Source organism: Phoenix dactylifera, chromosome 2, assembly GCF_051530095.1.
Source record: "Phoenix dactylifera cultivar Ajwa chromosome 2, Ajwa_hap1_PhDact_Kaust_v1.1, whole genome shotgun sequence".
In the NCBI taxonomy this organism is placed as follows: Eukaryota; Viridiplantae; Streptophyta; class Magnoliopsida; order Arecales; family Arecaceae; genus Phoenix; species Phoenix dactylifera.
Window position 1 is genome coordinate 44,913,605 of NC_143191.1, and position 16,951 is coordinate 44,930,555.

General features: G+C 37.3%; 1 protein-coding gene across 5 annotated transcripts; it reads right to left on the minus strand.

Moving 5' to 3' along the window:
• Positions 1 to 1,738: 1,738 nt before the first annotated feature.
• LOC120103704 (AUGMIN subunit 8) lies at positions 1,739 to 16,320 on the minus strand. Of its 5 annotated transcripts, XM_088716591.2 has the most exons (8): positions 16,142 to 16,274; positions 16,026 to 16,061; positions 13,534 to 14,945; positions 12,792 to 12,911; positions 10,679 to 10,795; positions 10,406 to 10,495; positions 5,501 to 5,608; positions 1,739 to 2,095 (listed from the first exon to the last, which is right to left on the minus strand). In XM_088716591.2, the coding sequence occupies exons 3-8, from the start codon at positions 14,860 to 14,862 to the stop codon at positions 2,030 to 2,032; spliced, it is 1,830 nt and encodes a 609-aa protein (XP_088572717.2). In that variant the 5' UTR covers positions 14,863 to 14,945; positions 16,026 to 16,061; positions 16,142 to 16,274; the 3' UTR covers positions 1,739 to 2,029. The 5 variants fall into 5 exon arrangements, with proteins under 5 accessions (XP_088572717.2, XP_038981979.3, XP_038981981.3 ...); XM_039126051.3 differs by lacking the exon at positions 16,026 to 16,061 and having other exon boundaries at positions 16,142 to 16,320; XM_039126053.3 differs by lacking the exons at positions 16,026 to 16,061; positions 16,142 to 16,274 and adding an exon at positions 15,073 to 15,592.
• Between the last annotated feature and the right edge of the window lie 631 nt (positions 16,321 to 16,951).

Genomic DNA, 16,951 nt, shown 5'->3' on the forward strand with positions numbered 1-16,951 from the left:
ACAGAATGCACCCCTGAATCCATCTAATCCACTGTGGGTGGAAGCCAAACATCTCCAATGACCGCCTAACAAAATCCCACCTCATCCTGTCATACGCCCGCTCCATATCCAGTTTTACCCCCATCAAGCTCCTACACCGGGGAGCACTCTGCAGATCAGACATGAACTCATGAGCACAAAGGACGTTATCAGAAATCGAACGTCCCCCTACAAAGGCTCCCTGCTCCTGACAAATAATCCTAGGCAAAATACCTCTCAGCCTCTGTACCAATACCTTAGCCACTACTTTGTGCAAAGTCGTGCACAAACTAATAGGTCGAAAGTGGCCCGGCTCTACTGGGTCATGTCTCTTCGGGATCAAGGTGATAAAGGTCCGCCTCCACTCCATAGGCATCGTTGCCGATACAAAGAACTGCTGAACAGCCTCTAGAGTCTCCTGTCTAATGATCTGCCAATATCTCCTGAAGAAGAGTGGGGGGAAACCATCCGGGCCTGGGGCCTTATCCTCACCTAGGGACCATAGGGCCTCCTGAATCTCCATATCTGACACTGGTCTGCTCAATGCTGCATTCTCGCCCTCAGTGATCTGCACCTCTGGAACCAATCCCCAATCATCGCCATCAACATCGCATGGGGTCTTGAAAGATTGGTATTTAAACCAGAACATTAGGCTCTGTACGGTAGGGATACATGGATTTATCATCCACTGGATATTGGGTGTGAAATCTTTTCAACACTTCTACGTCTGATTGTGTACATAAATTATTAAATTCTTGATAATTCTTGGTTGTATTGATCAAAAGAATTATTAGCATAACCATTAGGGCCAAGGCATCAGGCAAAGATGCAGCTCCATCAAAAATCAACAAAAAGAAAAAAAGAAGTCAAATTGAATCGTGCAAGAAATCACACCCACTTGGCTTGTGCCAATACGTGAATGTTCACAGTAGAAGATTAAAAACAAGCTTAATGCGTGGCAAGAGAAGAACCTTTATTCCACCAAAAGAAGAAGAAAAAAAAAAAGCCATTTGCAACAACAACAACAGCCTTTTCTGCACCCATTTGCAAACATTTGCTGATGGATTCAACCAAAGCGCAAGATTCCAAATCCAGTTATCAAATGCCAAAAAAAAAAAAAAATGTTCCATCTGAAAATTTTGGATCTAGCAATGTCCTGTGACAAAGTAGTAGAACAAAATAAGCACAATTAACTGTGCGGCACGAGAACCACCTTTATTCCACCATTAAAAAAAACACCAAAAAGAAAAAGGAGCAGACTACCTCTAGGTTTCCAATCAGCAATAAGAGCAGCCTTTTCCGTTTACCAATTTGCAGACCTTTAACACAGTTCAAGGAAGAACAACAACGATAACAACAAACAAATCCCTGACAAAAACAACAACGATAACTACAAACAAATCCCTGGGAAATATGTCTACTACTTAAGCAACCAGGTCCTATGCGATTAACTGCTGATGGATTCAGTAAGTGTAAGATTGCAAAACCAGTCATCAAATGCCAAAACAGGTTCTATCTCAAAATTTGGGATCTAACAATGTCCTCTGACCCAGATCCCTGCTCATCAGACAACCTCATGTAAATCATCATCGAAGGACCTCATTACCATAGTGCAATGAGAAAAATTATCCTCTCAGCTAGCTGCAATCCGGGGCCTCAACAGGCTGTAAGTAGTTAGTGTTCACATAAGCACATGCACTTCTGCTAGACTCCTTTACCCTTTGGCTTTCAATTCACTGCATTTTTCTTTTTTCTTTCCATGCGAATGGTTATAAAAATTACATGGGGAAAGAATATAGCGCAGCCCATTGAAAGGAAAAGATAATAAAGAGAAAAAAGACAGGAAAAAAGAAAAAAAAAATGAAAAATGAAAGAAACAATATGAATGCGCCCATCCACAGAAGACAAATTTACACTGACTGAGCCTAACACGTGTTGTCATCTCTACCAAGTGTAAGTTGTTAGCCACAGAGAGCACTGGGCTCTCATCATCATCAGAGGTTACTTTGGGCTACTCCAGCTTACATGCGTGCTGTCTCAACTGCATGAGATGTGTTCTAAGGCTGGCCTCCTGCACCTGCATTATGGAAGAAGATCAACTGTGATTTCCTATTTTGACATGCACATATCGTCTGTGAGCACACGCATAAACATGAGCCTTCAAGCACAAGCATATGACCTCATCCATGGGATGGTCGTGCAAATGCAAGATTCAAAGCACATAATTAGTAAGTGAGACTGACCCTCTTTTTTTCTTTTTGCAATAAAACACATGGATATGGACTCTGTTACGATCCCTAGAAAAGAGAAACAACAGTGCACAATATGGTGCATGTCTGAATTGCTTACAACCTTTAAAGACAATTTTCGTGAGCCGATGTGCTGCTTTCTATTTTAGCTACATGAAAATCATATAAATGTATCTTTAATATAATTCACAATTATCATTTAAGTTTATACAGAGGCTTGTTCAGTTTTGCCACACCCAAATTCATTCATGTTCTTGCTCTCACTTCATGCAGCCAAAAGATACAAGCTACTTAAATGAAATTCCACAAGATTACGTTTGTCAATAAGGCTTACAAGGATATTGCAAATGGAGGTCCTCAATTAGTAAAGATAAAACTACAAAGACGGTTCGAACATCAATTTTGAGAAAGTCAACTTACTCTTACTAAAATATCAAAAAAAAAAAGCAAAAAAAAAGACTTTATATATAAAAGCAGACATGGAAATGCAGGAGCCTCTCCTTCCCTTTTCCCTCTTCCTTGAATTGCTCCTATTTGCTTCTTTCAAAAATTTTATGAACTTAACATAGTTCGGTCTTCTCTGAGTAATAAAGTCATCATAAAAGGATGGACATGTGACATGCGAACTGGGTATTTGACTGCATTTATTACAATGAAGAAATTAAAAGAAAAAGAATCATATGACTATGAACCTTAAATCTACTATTGAGGTTTGAAGGCTTGATAATCCCGTAACATATATTAATAGAACCTGGATCAAAGATATCTTGAATGAGAATCTAATTGCTGAATAAAAAATGTTGGTTATTAGACGACAAGTTGTGCTCAGCATCCACCAAGAGCATATAGAGAAGATCTGGTCGCGCTATCGGTCCTCCCTTGGTTGACACTCATATGCTTTGGCTCTGAATGGCAGTTATCACTTATTGCATGTTCTGAATCCCCATGATTTCTTTATTAACAATTATCCTACATGCTAACAAAACTCTACAGAATTATGCCAGGACATCTACTCCATCCTATATCTTAAAATTGCCAGAATTTGTTAAGAAAAATTATGATGAGAGCAGAATACCTAGGATGATTTTGCACATTTTAAATTGGCATTGAGGTATTTTTGAGTTTTGCACCTACAACCCAGATGACACTCACATTCTTCTTTTTATGTGGGTAGAATTTAAAAAACTAAGTGATTAGCCTTATGCCTGAACACTTCTAAGTGATCTCGAGACTAAAAGGTAACTCTGGAAACACTCAATTGCAGGGGATTGCAGAGGGGGAGTGGTGGTTTGGATATGAGAGAAATAGTAAAGACATTGAATTGTAAAACCCCCTCTCTTTCCATGTCAGATCAACTGGCGCAAAAATCAACAGTTGTAATCTCATGAGTACCAGCCCAAACCAGCCATAAGCTGGTACAATAGGGGCCAGTAAGCACTATTGTGAACTGGGCTTGTGTTGTACCACACCAAGGCATATTGACCGCACTGAGTGCACTTTTTTTTTCCCACTCATTGTGCCAATACATATTGAGGTGTACCACCCCACATCAAGAATTGTACATATCGACTGACTATTAATATGGCACAAGTCCTTGATTTTTGATTTTTTTGGTACATATATGGGCATGTGTTTCCCTTTTCAAAGAGGGCATACTCTCATTTGATGATAGCGTTTCATTAATGAAAGCTACATTCTTTGTTGTACCACATATTTTGCCTCCACAAATGCTTGAAAATAAGGGTTCTGATGAAGACATAATAAGCCGAAAAAAGTTAATGGAGGAGAGGCTTTTGTCCTTGATATCTGTAAACTCGCAGTTGGACACTTCAACATAGATTGATCACACAATCAACTCAACAATAAGTTTCACATTTTCACTTTCATTCAGATTTAAATATAGCCCATTGTTCTAAAACTACCTTCAGAGTCCACACACAAGGATATCCACTGGATCAGGTCCATCATCTACAAGGGAATCTCAAACTGTGGTTGAAGCAAAATCAAGAGGGGACAACAAAGGTCGAATTTTGATAATAGTAGCATCATCCCCCCCCCCCCCCCCCCCCCCCCTTTTCTTGTTAAGCCAAAGGGTGTTTACAAAACCCTCTTAAAGGTATATCAACAAGAAGTGTGGTCAACAGACATTCTTACTTCATCTTAATGGCATCTATAAAAACAACCCACCATAATACAGAAAAAGAACCCGAACCCCTTTCAGATCCATTTTTTCACCCTAAAAATCAACTGCATCCCCTTTTGCTTGGCTCAAACTATTTTCCCTCTTTCAGAACCCCCTTCTCACTTTCCAAGGGATTGTGTAGCCTAATTAACACCGAGACCAAGATCCTTTTCTTCCTCCAAATAGCAGCCAGCCTCTCAAATATACATAGAATAATCCAGCAGTAAAGAGCAAAGTAGCACCTAAGCACTTAGTTCTAGTCACAATGAATCAAGAGATTATCACCAATCCCCATTTGGGGAATGTTGTATCTAAAAACAAAATGGAGTCCACCATATTGCTGGTTATCATAGGCTTTAATGGTAGTAGCTATGTTAGTTCCCTCTTGATATTATGAAGTTATAAGAAACAATGATGTGACAAAATGCCTTAAATTTGTGACTCAAGCAATTGTATCCTGGATGTAAACATAACTCTATGTAAGCCACAGGCCATTGGTTTCAAGAATGGGCTTATTTTGGCATCAAGATGATTAAATTAAAATCTCCTTGTAGAAGGAGGTTTAAAAAGAATTAACTAGGTGTTGAGAAGTGATACACTTTTTGAAAATCTTATGACTAATATTGTTCATCCTATCCCATCAGCAAACAGACTTACATTTGCTTTTGTTCAGTGTAGTGCTAGCTTAGATATATTTTCACAAACAAAATAAGGTTAATAGGAATGATTTGTTTGTAGGAACTTATGCACTTTGTGTTCCCATCCTTTTTCCACTCCTCATAACAGAAGATTGTTAATAACTCTCAAATGGCATAATCCTACCACTCTACCCATAAGCAAAGAGGATGGTTGATGCTATGGGAGTCAGAAAATTACTTAACAGATACTGAATAAGAAAAACATAAAAGAGAAAAATTGATAATAACTTTGAGCTCTGCACATCCAAAAACAGCATCATAACTAACACGGGAAGGTATACGTGATTGTGTACTTCCAACATAATTAATTAAATGTGTTTTTTTGTGTGCATTATGAGCATAACTTGTTATACCTGCATTGCTGCTGCTGAAGCTAATAATTCTCTACATTCATCAAGCATTGCTCTTTCTTTGGCTGCAACAGCTGATAATTCAGAAACCAGAGCTTTTGTACCCTCTACCTGTAAAACATTAAGCCTCGGATCATGAGTCAATGTTCAGACCTAAAAACATAACCGGAGCCCAGCTATGATTCAATAGGTTATGATTTCACATTTTAAAAAAGAAAGAAATTTTAAGGAAACAATTTATAAACTTCTCTACCCTCTGCAAAATTAGGCACATTGATATTCATCTTCTCAAGTCAAGTGCCATTAGACTCGTTCATAATGACATTAAGATCACCCAGAGCATGTTAGAATTGAACAAGGAACTACTAGACTAAACTATGAATATCCAATCTGTAAGCAAATGGGTAAGGGAATCTCATTCCTTACATTTAGTCCCTAGCGAGTCATAACCATAACAATATGGGACTAATGCATATATCAATCAGTTAAACTGAAGCATACTTGCAATTCATTAATCTAAATGTCTAAGAGAGACGTTTCTAGGTATCCCCATAACCTTTGGCTTTCTGTCCGTTCCCTTCTGCCAAGAAATTGATAAACTTCTCAGAATAAACTGAAAGCTCATAACCCTCCTCGATATTTCTAAACTTCTGCATGACTACATAATAAATTTCTTGACATATTTTTCTCTTTTTTATTTTTTTTCTTTGTCTTTTGTTTTCCTTTTGCACCCATTTCATCTCTAATGAAATGTGTGGTGGTCTCTCCCAACATTTTGCTCAAAAAGAATATAGGTAATCAAGTTGGAAATTCCTCCAACACAGGGATCACTATCTGAACTAATGATGCTCTATAATGAAGCCAAAGAGGCAATCAAGCCAATAATCAACCCTCACATCCCCCACCTCACCCAAAAAATAGTCAAAATATCAGATCCACAGTAGTCAAACTATTCTCTCTGCCAATTTTGTTGCATAATAACACCAACATCGAGACAATAGTACTCAAAATCCTTTAGAGTATCCATGCTAGTGCTTGATGTGTTTAAACTTTAAAGAATCACCTGTTTGGTTTAAATGTTCTATAAATGGGGAACAGCACCTGAACTCAAAATAGTCTCCACTCTCCAATGATGTCAAAAGTAAAGGTAATTAATGCTCTCAAGTGATGCCAAATGTAAAGATAACCAAGTAACTCGCAGATTCCCCAATTATCTCCCAAAATACATCATGTGAAGCATCCTAATTAATATTATCTGTTAACTCTGCCATTTTTTCTTTTTGCATAGTAACAATGATTTCAAATTCATGATTCCATAAACAAATCAAGAGCAACAGAGAAGTCCTTAAACACCTTTAAAGTACTAGAGCACTGCACATGATGTGTTTAAGAGAATAGCCACAATGGTTTCAATGCTCATCTATTTGTCATTATAAATCTATCCAAGGTATAAGGAAATATTCTGTATTGTATGTATGCCACCTTCAAAGTACCAATTGTCACTTAATCTACCAATACATGCATTCTTTTCAGAGAGAGAAAACATTGGACAAAGCCCAACCAACTTTCACTAAAAACATTTCATGCATTATATGTAACGGTCAATATGGAATTATGGATTTGACTGACAAAGGATTAATATATGTTGTATTAAACTCCTCTTGAACATGACTTCAGTTGTGTTACATGGAGACAGGCTGAAGCTGAACTCTGATTTATAACAGAAACTATGCCAGAAATTTATTATGTTATGAGATGGCTATTCTCCTTCCAGTAGCACTTGATTTGTAACAGAATATGAAGAAATATACTGTGTTATGATATAGATTATTCTCCTTCCAGCAGGCTGAAGCCTAATTTTGACTTGAAATAGAGTAAATGCCAGAAATATAATATGTAATGAGATAGACCATTCTCCTTCCGGTAGGGCTGAAGCCTTAAACCGGCTCGTTCAAAATCATGTGTTTTAAATTGAGTAAGTTGATCATCAAAATACAACATCTAAGATAACTAGAAACAAAAAATTGCATATTTTGAAGGTCGTTTGCCGATGAATCTAGCAAATAGTTTTAATGGCCCATTACAGTGCTTTGATGGTTTAGAAGCACCCAAACCAATTGAACTTTGGCTCGTATGTTCTAAAATGTGGAACTCATAATCAAAGATGTGGATGCAAAATTAAGTGTTGACATTCATTTTAACATGATGACACTAAGGTACCAGCTGGGACTATAATATGTTCGATATGGCTCTTCGGCTTAATTGTGTGCTTACAAGTAGGGTTGGCAATTGGATCGGGTTACAGGTTGGATACAGATCTGGTTGGATATGGATTAGGTCAAAAATTTATGAACGAACCTAACTTGTTTATTAAATAGGTCAAAATTCAGATCTGAGTCTGACCTATAACAGGTAACCTGACTCCACCGGTATAACCCGTTTACTAAATAGGTCGAGTCAGACTAAACAGGTTAAGTAAATTTTTAATGGATTGACTTGATTTAAACAGATTAAGTAAGTTTTAAATGAGTTAAACATGCCAGATCATGACCTGATCCAATCATTAAATAGGTCAAAAGAGGTTAAATGGGTCAAAGGTATAAACTTGAACCCAATCCATTTAATAAACAGGTCTTGATAGGTTGACCCGTTTATGATTCAGACCTATTTATGTCAAACCCGAACCTACTTAAAGTAATTTGTTTGTGGTTCAGGCTAACGAGTCAGGTCAAGAATTACGGCCCCTACTTACAAGATGAATATGGCTTCCTATGCCAGAAGTCATCATTGTGCCCCTTCATATAGACTCTTCAAAAGTCTAGGGAGACTTTGGAGGGTTGTTTCTTGGTTGCAATAGCTTAAAACACAAACAGTAAGGTAGATCTCCTCATCTGCCAACTGACCATTAAAATTTCAAGGCACGACCATCCTTGCCTAATGTTGCCTAGGCTAGGAATTTGGCACCAATTTTACAGGGTTAAGTTTGATCAATATAAGATTTGCCCGATCCTTTCACAATGTCTTCTCGACTTTCAATAATGTCTTCTCAACTTTGGATTTTGAAGGTAAAATGGTTGGATGATGCAACAGTGATGATGCTTATGATATGCACCATTAGGTTATCCATTTTCTATCCATTTGATGCAAAGGTAAATAACCTTCAAAACATATTCTTGATTTAAAAGGTATTTTAAGATGTTATAGATGATGATAGATAATGTGGAGCGGCTGGAGCCTGAATTCAAATGCCCATCATTGATTCTGCCCCACCCAAATGGAGAGTAGTCCATCTCTTTTAATATATAACATGGTTGTTCTAAAAGTAGAGGTACAAATAAAAAAAACAATTAGCTAATTTAATCATGTACTTCATAGTCATTCTTTCCATATTGATCTAAATTCTGCAAAAGTTTGCTATTCTCATTCATCATATCACCTTAATCTAGATATTAAATAAAAAAGTTGACTTGTGGAGTTTGAAAGACTGACAAGCCAAAACAATTGCAGCTAAGAAGAACAAGTTGACTTGTCTATTTTTTGAATGGACATGAGAGAAACAAAATTGCAGTTTCTTACCTCCATCTTGGCATTAGGTAATCATAATCATGGTTTGAAGTTTGAACCAAGGGTTTTATCTCCGCCAAGTTATCAGGTTTGTGTCAGTCTGCGCCACTCATCAATAGATATAATTGATATCTCAGCCTATATAAACAATTATATCATGATATATCAGCCAATATGAAATCAAAATATATGCCAACGTGTCCTGCTCAGTCTTTGACGGTCTTAATTTTCTTTTCCTAAATCCAAAACGATGTTTGAAAATGGTAGATAGTATCATGATTGCTATATTAGCCAAGATTCCAAGATCTTGGTTCACGTTAACATCTGCAGAGATCTCGATATTCAAATCAACATTTGAAATATCCCAGTCCTTTCCTGTTTGTCACAACTTCCATCTTGGCCAAGATTAACCTAGATCTCTATCATCTAAGTCTTGGTCATCCCAGTCATCCACAATGATGTTAATCTCCAGATGCTTGGATTCAACTGGCTTGCAGGCTTGCCAAGTAAAGTGAGAACTAGATCAGTTATGCCACCCCTTGTCTAATTTGGACTCTCTAGACCTGATTCTTTCTCCTAGTTGACTGAAGTAAGGAGTTACAGATATATACCTTAACATTAATGTCATCTGAGTTAGATGGTCTCGACTCGACCATCTTCATGGTGCCAAATAAAATGCAATGTCATCCCCTTTTTGTCAAGGTAATTTGTTTATTCTTCACATTTGCTTGCTATTCGGAAAATTAATTAGACAGTAGTAAATTTCAACTTATAGCATATAATACATCAAATCAACTCTGTTGTAGCAAATAAAAAAGAACCCTTTAAAATGCATGTGACATTGCCAGTAATATTAATGCCGCAGGACCAAGTGATTCATCAATTGAAAAAACAACTATACAAAATCAAACAGCAAATCATGCAATAGATAATATTAAAATTTAGCTCATTGAGGACAAAAAAAAAGACATAGTAACTAAGGACATCAATCTTTTATGGACTATATATACTTCAGATAAGTAATATGAAAAAGGATATTACACATTGCACTTCACACAATATTATATAGCTCGATGACTAATGCATCACATACTAAAGCAATATGTTAAATAGACCAACCTCTTAATCACCACTATCAAAAGGCATGTCCTTGTCTTAATTTATTTAACTATACAGTTTATTGCTCCATTATTTCCTTAATAAAACTATTTAGGTAAATAATCAGACAACTTCATACAATCTCCTACGGTGTTCATGGAGAAACAATATTACTGGTTTTATTAAAGGTAGAAAGAATAGAAGCAATGCAACAGAACTTACAAAGCATGTTGTATTAAATCTCACCTTAGATAACAAATAACAGATAGAGGATCCCATAGCTTGCATAACATCAACTGCAGAACTAACAGCATTCCTCACAGAAAGCACATCTGCCTGTATAAGCAGCGCAGTAAACATATTATGACATACAGCCTGAATTAATAACCTGTTGGAACTAAATTCAATGACCTTCTTTCAAATTTCATTAGAAAAAACTACGTGTAATTTGAATAATTATAATAGGTCAAAAAGTTACTCTGATCACAAGAAATTAATGTTATCAGTATTTTTGCATACCCTTGCACCTCCAGTAACTGGAAGACGTAGCGTGCTTGCCTTTAAAGCTTCAATTGCCCCAGATAAAGAACAACAATGTTCTCTTTCATATGCCGCCCAGTTTTCAAGGTATGCCATCTAAATCAAATAAAATTTCATGCAGGAGCTTCAAATTACTATGGAAATGATACATTGTGCAGGAAACAAATAAGTAAATGAGGAAACAAGGTAGCACAAGTAACAATTGTTAAAGTTGTTCAGAATTCATTTTATAAATATCATAAAGCCTAAACCAAATACTGTAAGCTGGAATTAAGAATGTTCCATATACTTGTACAATTATAACAATTCTGAGATAGCTCCTTTTTCCTAGACTGACCATAAGGTTTATCGAATTCATTGTAGCACCATATTTTAAGATCTCGACCATTTTTGGGGCTTGAGCTACAATACTCCATATCTGCATAAGTCTCGCACTTCAACTTGGAGAGGAACCTTTTGAAATATTTGGCATAGGGATCAAAATTAATATAGAGACTCTTTATTTGTAAATTGGAAACAAACCCCCTCATCACAGCCCCAAACACTTGCAACCTCCCCGTTCTATTAAAACGGAGTTAACCACATTTGGTGGACACATGGTTGCAAGCAGTAGAAACTGTATTACTTTATAACGTCTACAATCAATAGAAAGCATGTCATCGTTTTAAAAGTGATTCAAAAATATAACCATAGAACCAATTGTATTGGTGTTGCAAATATAAAATTTCAAATAAATGTGCATGAAAAATTGTGCATGAGTTGATGTATGTCATGCTATGAATTATCTACCAAATTCATATATTAATATCAAACTGCGAACTAAAATAAAATTTACAATAAAAATTATTATAAAGTTATATATTTCATAATTTCTTAATGTGTCTCTGGATTCGTTAGGTAGTTAATTTATGTAATTAATGTCAATTGTTTGTAAATTTATAATGTTCAGTGCTTAGTCATCTGATTCAAATAATGACATTGTCAGTGTAACCTTCTAGCATTCATGTGGTATTCTGGATGTTAGCTCAATTATGCTACCAGTAACCTTGGTATCACATTTGGGGTCAAATGGGCCTAGTTGGGCTAGATGCCTAGAAGCACTCCTTAGAAACCAGCGGAGTATGACAGGGCATGAACTAGGTCCTCAGCATGAAGATGAAGGTTATACAAGCTTGAGACCGAGCTGGCTATCATTCAATGCCAAATGGCCTGACAACAATACCATCACACCCAAGTTCTAAACAAATTTGCAAATCTGGCTCACAAACATCTAGCAAGCCATAAGCATTGAAGTTGGCATGGATTCAATAACGAGTAATACCTATGAATCTTGTTAGGTAAACTGATGATGAATCTCAAGTATTACAGTATATCAACAACACAAAGTTGTTGCATTTTATTTTCACTTATATTCCCGTGATGTATCCATCTCTGAACACAATATGCACATCCACGATGTTTTTGAATGCAAGATGCATTGTGAATATTCAAAATATGACATCACTCAGTTACTTCACCTTATAAGCAATCTGATGTCAACAAATTAGCCTTCCTTTTGTAATAATGATTGCACATCTTTTCATTCCCTGGGGAGGGGGAGGGGGGATCTCAGCATGCCATTTAATTGTGCCTAATCCATATAGATATGCTAGTACTAAATTAAATCAACTAGTTCCACATTGACAGATCTTGTACTTGCTAACAGAACAGATTCTAATAGACTGATACTAACTGAGGCATACTGTCCTACATGTCTCTAACACTTCCACTTCTCTTTTGAAAAACAATTCGTGTTACACAGTTTATAGACATTTTGCATTGCATGGTTGTTGTGATATAGTCAACAATCAAGGACAGCACATGGAAGTCAGGAGCTGATTTATGAAAGCATATCAAATATAACTGTGAAACTGCATCTGCATTTCAGGTTGCTTATCAGATGTAAATTATCTGCTTCTCAGATCTTTCAAAGTTTTAGAAGGCAAATTAACATTATAGATTATCAATTTATATCCTTTGTAAAGAAAAATAATGGAATAAGTAACACATAAGATAAAACTTATCACTAAATAGTTTTCATCATTTATCTTACTTGTTCTCTCAAAATCATGGCCAACTTCAATTCTTGCCTCAGCTGCTGCACATCAATCCTCTTCATTATAACAGAATCACGCAGTTTTGAAGCAGTATTCCACACACTGTATAGAATATTCTGTTTCAAGAAATCAAAAACAAAATAATCACATTCCCCTGCCAATTGGGCAATAAAAAGTCCACTGCAGCTGGACTGCAACCATGACAATTATAGTCAGAGAAAACCAAAACTGAAAGTTTAATGCACAATAATAAAAAATCATGAATTTTGACAACAAGACAAAATTTTTCTTCTTTACATTCTCTCGGTTATGGGATAGTCCATATTTATTCTCATAAGTAAAAATGTGCATCAGAACATAAAAATGAAACTAAAGTACATAAAAGAGAGCAGTCATCGAAATTGAAGTGCATAAAAGGGAGTAATGATAGATGTAGACTAATTAATAACTGCACGCATAAGAAAATTTAGTACAGAAATCAGCTCATGTGGTATCCAAATTACATAAAAGCTGAAAACTGCTATGTCAGAAACCATATTAAAGCGACTCCATTCATGCAGCACTATGTGTATCTTCCAAATAAATCACTCTTGAAAGAATGTCAGTGCTTACAAACTTCACCATCTTACATACCAAGCAAACCTCTAAAACAAAAGATCCAGAAAATGTGCATGATCTTTTCATATATCGGTATAGCATCAAAACAAGCATTTAACTTCAAAGGCACCAAATCCCTACCTCTGTCCTCATTTTCTGAATGGATATAGTGTCATCTGCTCGGGTATTGACAAAGTGCCACTGCAGGTCCCTATTGTACAGCAACCGCAGCTGATGTGCATCTTCTATGTGGCTTGCATTCTTCTTTCCTTTTCTCATATCAACAATATAATTGAAAATCGAGGATGTCATGCCTGCTTGAGAAATTGTGCTGCTAGATGATGACATGGGGGATGACGGTCTTGACCTAGATGGACTCAGCATTCCTGGAGTTGATGGCCTTGACCGAGACGGACTCAACATTCCCCTGGTCAAGGTTGTTGATAAAGCCTTATTTGGTGATGAAGGACGATGTAAACCTGGACTTGGTGATGACTGAGTCCTACTAGGACGTGTTGCTGATGAAGATCTTCCTGAAGGATGTGAAGATACATTTACACTCAAACTCATATTTTGCTGTACTTTACGACTTCCATCAGGAGCCAGTCGCCTTGCCACCTCACTTAATGAGTGTTGGAGGCCTCTACCTGCACCATCAGATGCAGGCATTCTCCTTGGTGAAACCCCTCGATATGGAATTGACGAAGAGATAGATTTGTTAATATTATCGGTATGATCCACACTTCTTGACACGGCATTTGCAGATACCTTTCCACCCATCATAGCAGGCCAGCGATGTTGATCTATGACCCTTGCATGCAAGTTCTCCAAAGGCTTATAGTTCTCTGATTGCTCAGAGGTATTCCTCCCTCTCAGAGGAGTCCTCTTCCTCTCCGCTGCAATATTTGCTGGCGACTTCAATGTGCGATCTGAAGAGGAATCAGTAAGCACCTTGTCCCTCTTAGTAACAGAAACTGAAATTGATTCTGACTGAAAAGAAGTAGACAGGCTCCGCATAGAAGGCCAGAAGCCATCCGGAGCCCGGCTGCCGAGCAACCGTCGTGAAGTGTTATGCATTTCTGTTACTGCATCACGCACTGGTGTGGTAGACCTTGAAGATGGCGAAGAGGGTGTGGAAGGCTTAAACGATGGGGATGAAGGTGCAGAGGACCTCGATGAAGGCGTAGTGGGTCTTCTCCTGTCTGCTGATTGAGATCTCTTCGGCAGCGAAGTTCCTGGCATGGCATGTGGGCGACCAGCACTTGGAGACGGGCTTCGCCTCGGAGTAGTAGGAGTTGATGAGATCCCTGACTTGTACCTAGAAGTAATTTCCCTCGTCCGCAACTTGCGGGTGGCCGGGGCAGCATTGTTCTTCTCAGAAGGGACCAAAGGGGGCCTTTGAGTATCTTCCGTCTGGGCTGCCTTCTGCTGCGCCACGGTCCCTGGTGGCTCAAGTTTACACACATCCATCCACAACTCCCTCCAAAGCAAACCACATTGATGGATTCTTCAGAAAGCAACTTATTTACAGCTATGGCACCAGATCCTCAAATCTGCCAGAAATAAACACTATTCAAGTGAGGTGAATTGAAACATCAAGCAAACGGATTTCCCTACAAAAGAAAAGGTAGAAGGAAGAGACACCCATACACGAAAAGGAAAAGCAGGAAAAAAAAGGACCTTTTTTTCCTATACAAAACCATAAAAGATGATGAGAAGGAGATCTGAATAGGGGAAAATTGGGCAATGCGGCAATCATCAGGAAGTGGGCACTCTGAATTCATTGCAAGAAGGCCAAATCAGGGAGATCGGGCCGGGTTTTCCATGGATGGCGGGCACAGGCGCGGCCGTTGGGTAACTAGAAAGGGATCGACGTCTGAGCCAGACCATACGAAGACTCTCGGCAGAGGTGCAGGATAACCGCAGAAGGTGCGTCTAACAATGGACGGTCATGTGTATGCTACTCATTTCTTTATAACATAAAAATTGGTGTTTTGGTTGCTTGTCTTCTGTCCTTCTCACGAGAATGCCATGGTGGGTGCGTTAGCACTGGAAAGGAAGGGAATTTAATGGAGTGGGAGAAATGGTAGGAGGAAGGAAGGTGTGGCTTATTTTAACCCAACTCAGATAGGGTAAAACAATAAATGGAAACAAGGTCAGGTAAAAAGCCAAGAACGACGGTTTTACCTGGGAATCGGCCGTGATTCGAGCAACAGGAGAGGCTTTAACTATGTCTGGGAAAAATAAGGAAAGCTCAGGGTTTTGGGGAAGAGAAATGGAGATCCACGTGCAGGAAAGCCGAAATTACTATAAAAATACACAAAAATGATTTCTTAAACACCTAGAATGGAACCATTGTAAATTTTTTTGTATGCTTCCATAACCACGGAATCACCAAATCCAAGCAACAAGAAATCTCAAGAAAAACATCGATTTGAAGGAAAGAAAGGATGAATTCTATTCTTGGCAAACTCCGTTCTCCTTTCCATTAAAAAAAACTGAAAAATTTCACGGAAAAATAGCAGAGAATTATTTAATTCCGAATCTACCAAGAAAACTGAACTTAATTGCACCAATCAAAACATCAAATGTCCTCATATAATTCACCATCAAAATTAATAGGCTTTCCATACTTTCTTAAAATTTCTTGCTGCGCCCACCACCAAATGCTGAAAAAAAATTCGAACTACAGATTGGACTCAAAATTATAAGGAATATGCATAAAAAAAGATTCGGGGTAGCATCTGACCTCGGGAATCGTGCATGAATTTGCCCTTTCCAACGAGCCTCCGCCGAAGCCCTGGTCTCGCCGCTCCAAGAAGTCCTAAAATATTATAGAAAAAGGTTCGAGTTTTTTTAATTCTTTTTTTCCTTCGAGTGTCGGAGGGAAAAGATGACGTGTTTGGTTTAGTTAAAGAAAAAGGGCGGAAGGAGGACGGTTTCCGCTTCCTATTCTTATATTATATTCTTTTTTGACTCGGATCCAGTTACCTTTCTCAAGCTTACCACACACCATATTTCTATGATTTGCTAATAATAACTGCTACAAGATGTTTTTCTGAACGGCATTGCATAACTTGATTAAATTTATAAAATATTTAAAAATATTAAAAATAATTTTAGTTTCCAGTAGATAAGACTCATAAGTTTGATGAATAAATTCATTCAAGCCTCCAGTGCTGGCATTGTAAAAACTTAGTCGCAGTATGACTCGCATCTTCAGATACCTTCGTTCTTGTTATTGTTATAACATTCTCATGCTTCTAATCTTTTAAACTTTTAACAAAGATGATATGTATGCAAATTTTCCTCTCAATTATATAACATTCAATTATATACTTAAATTTTGTATGCTTTGTATTTTATTATTTCAATTAAAAAAAATACCAATTCAAGTTTGAGAAGTTACTTGAGGGAAGATTTGTTAGTCAGAACATAATATATAACTTCTTGAACGAGCAAGTTTTAGACCCTCTAAATTTCTTCATTAGAGTATACTAATTTTTATTACATATGCTTTTCATGAGATTTATTTATTAGTTTATTATTTTTTATCAAA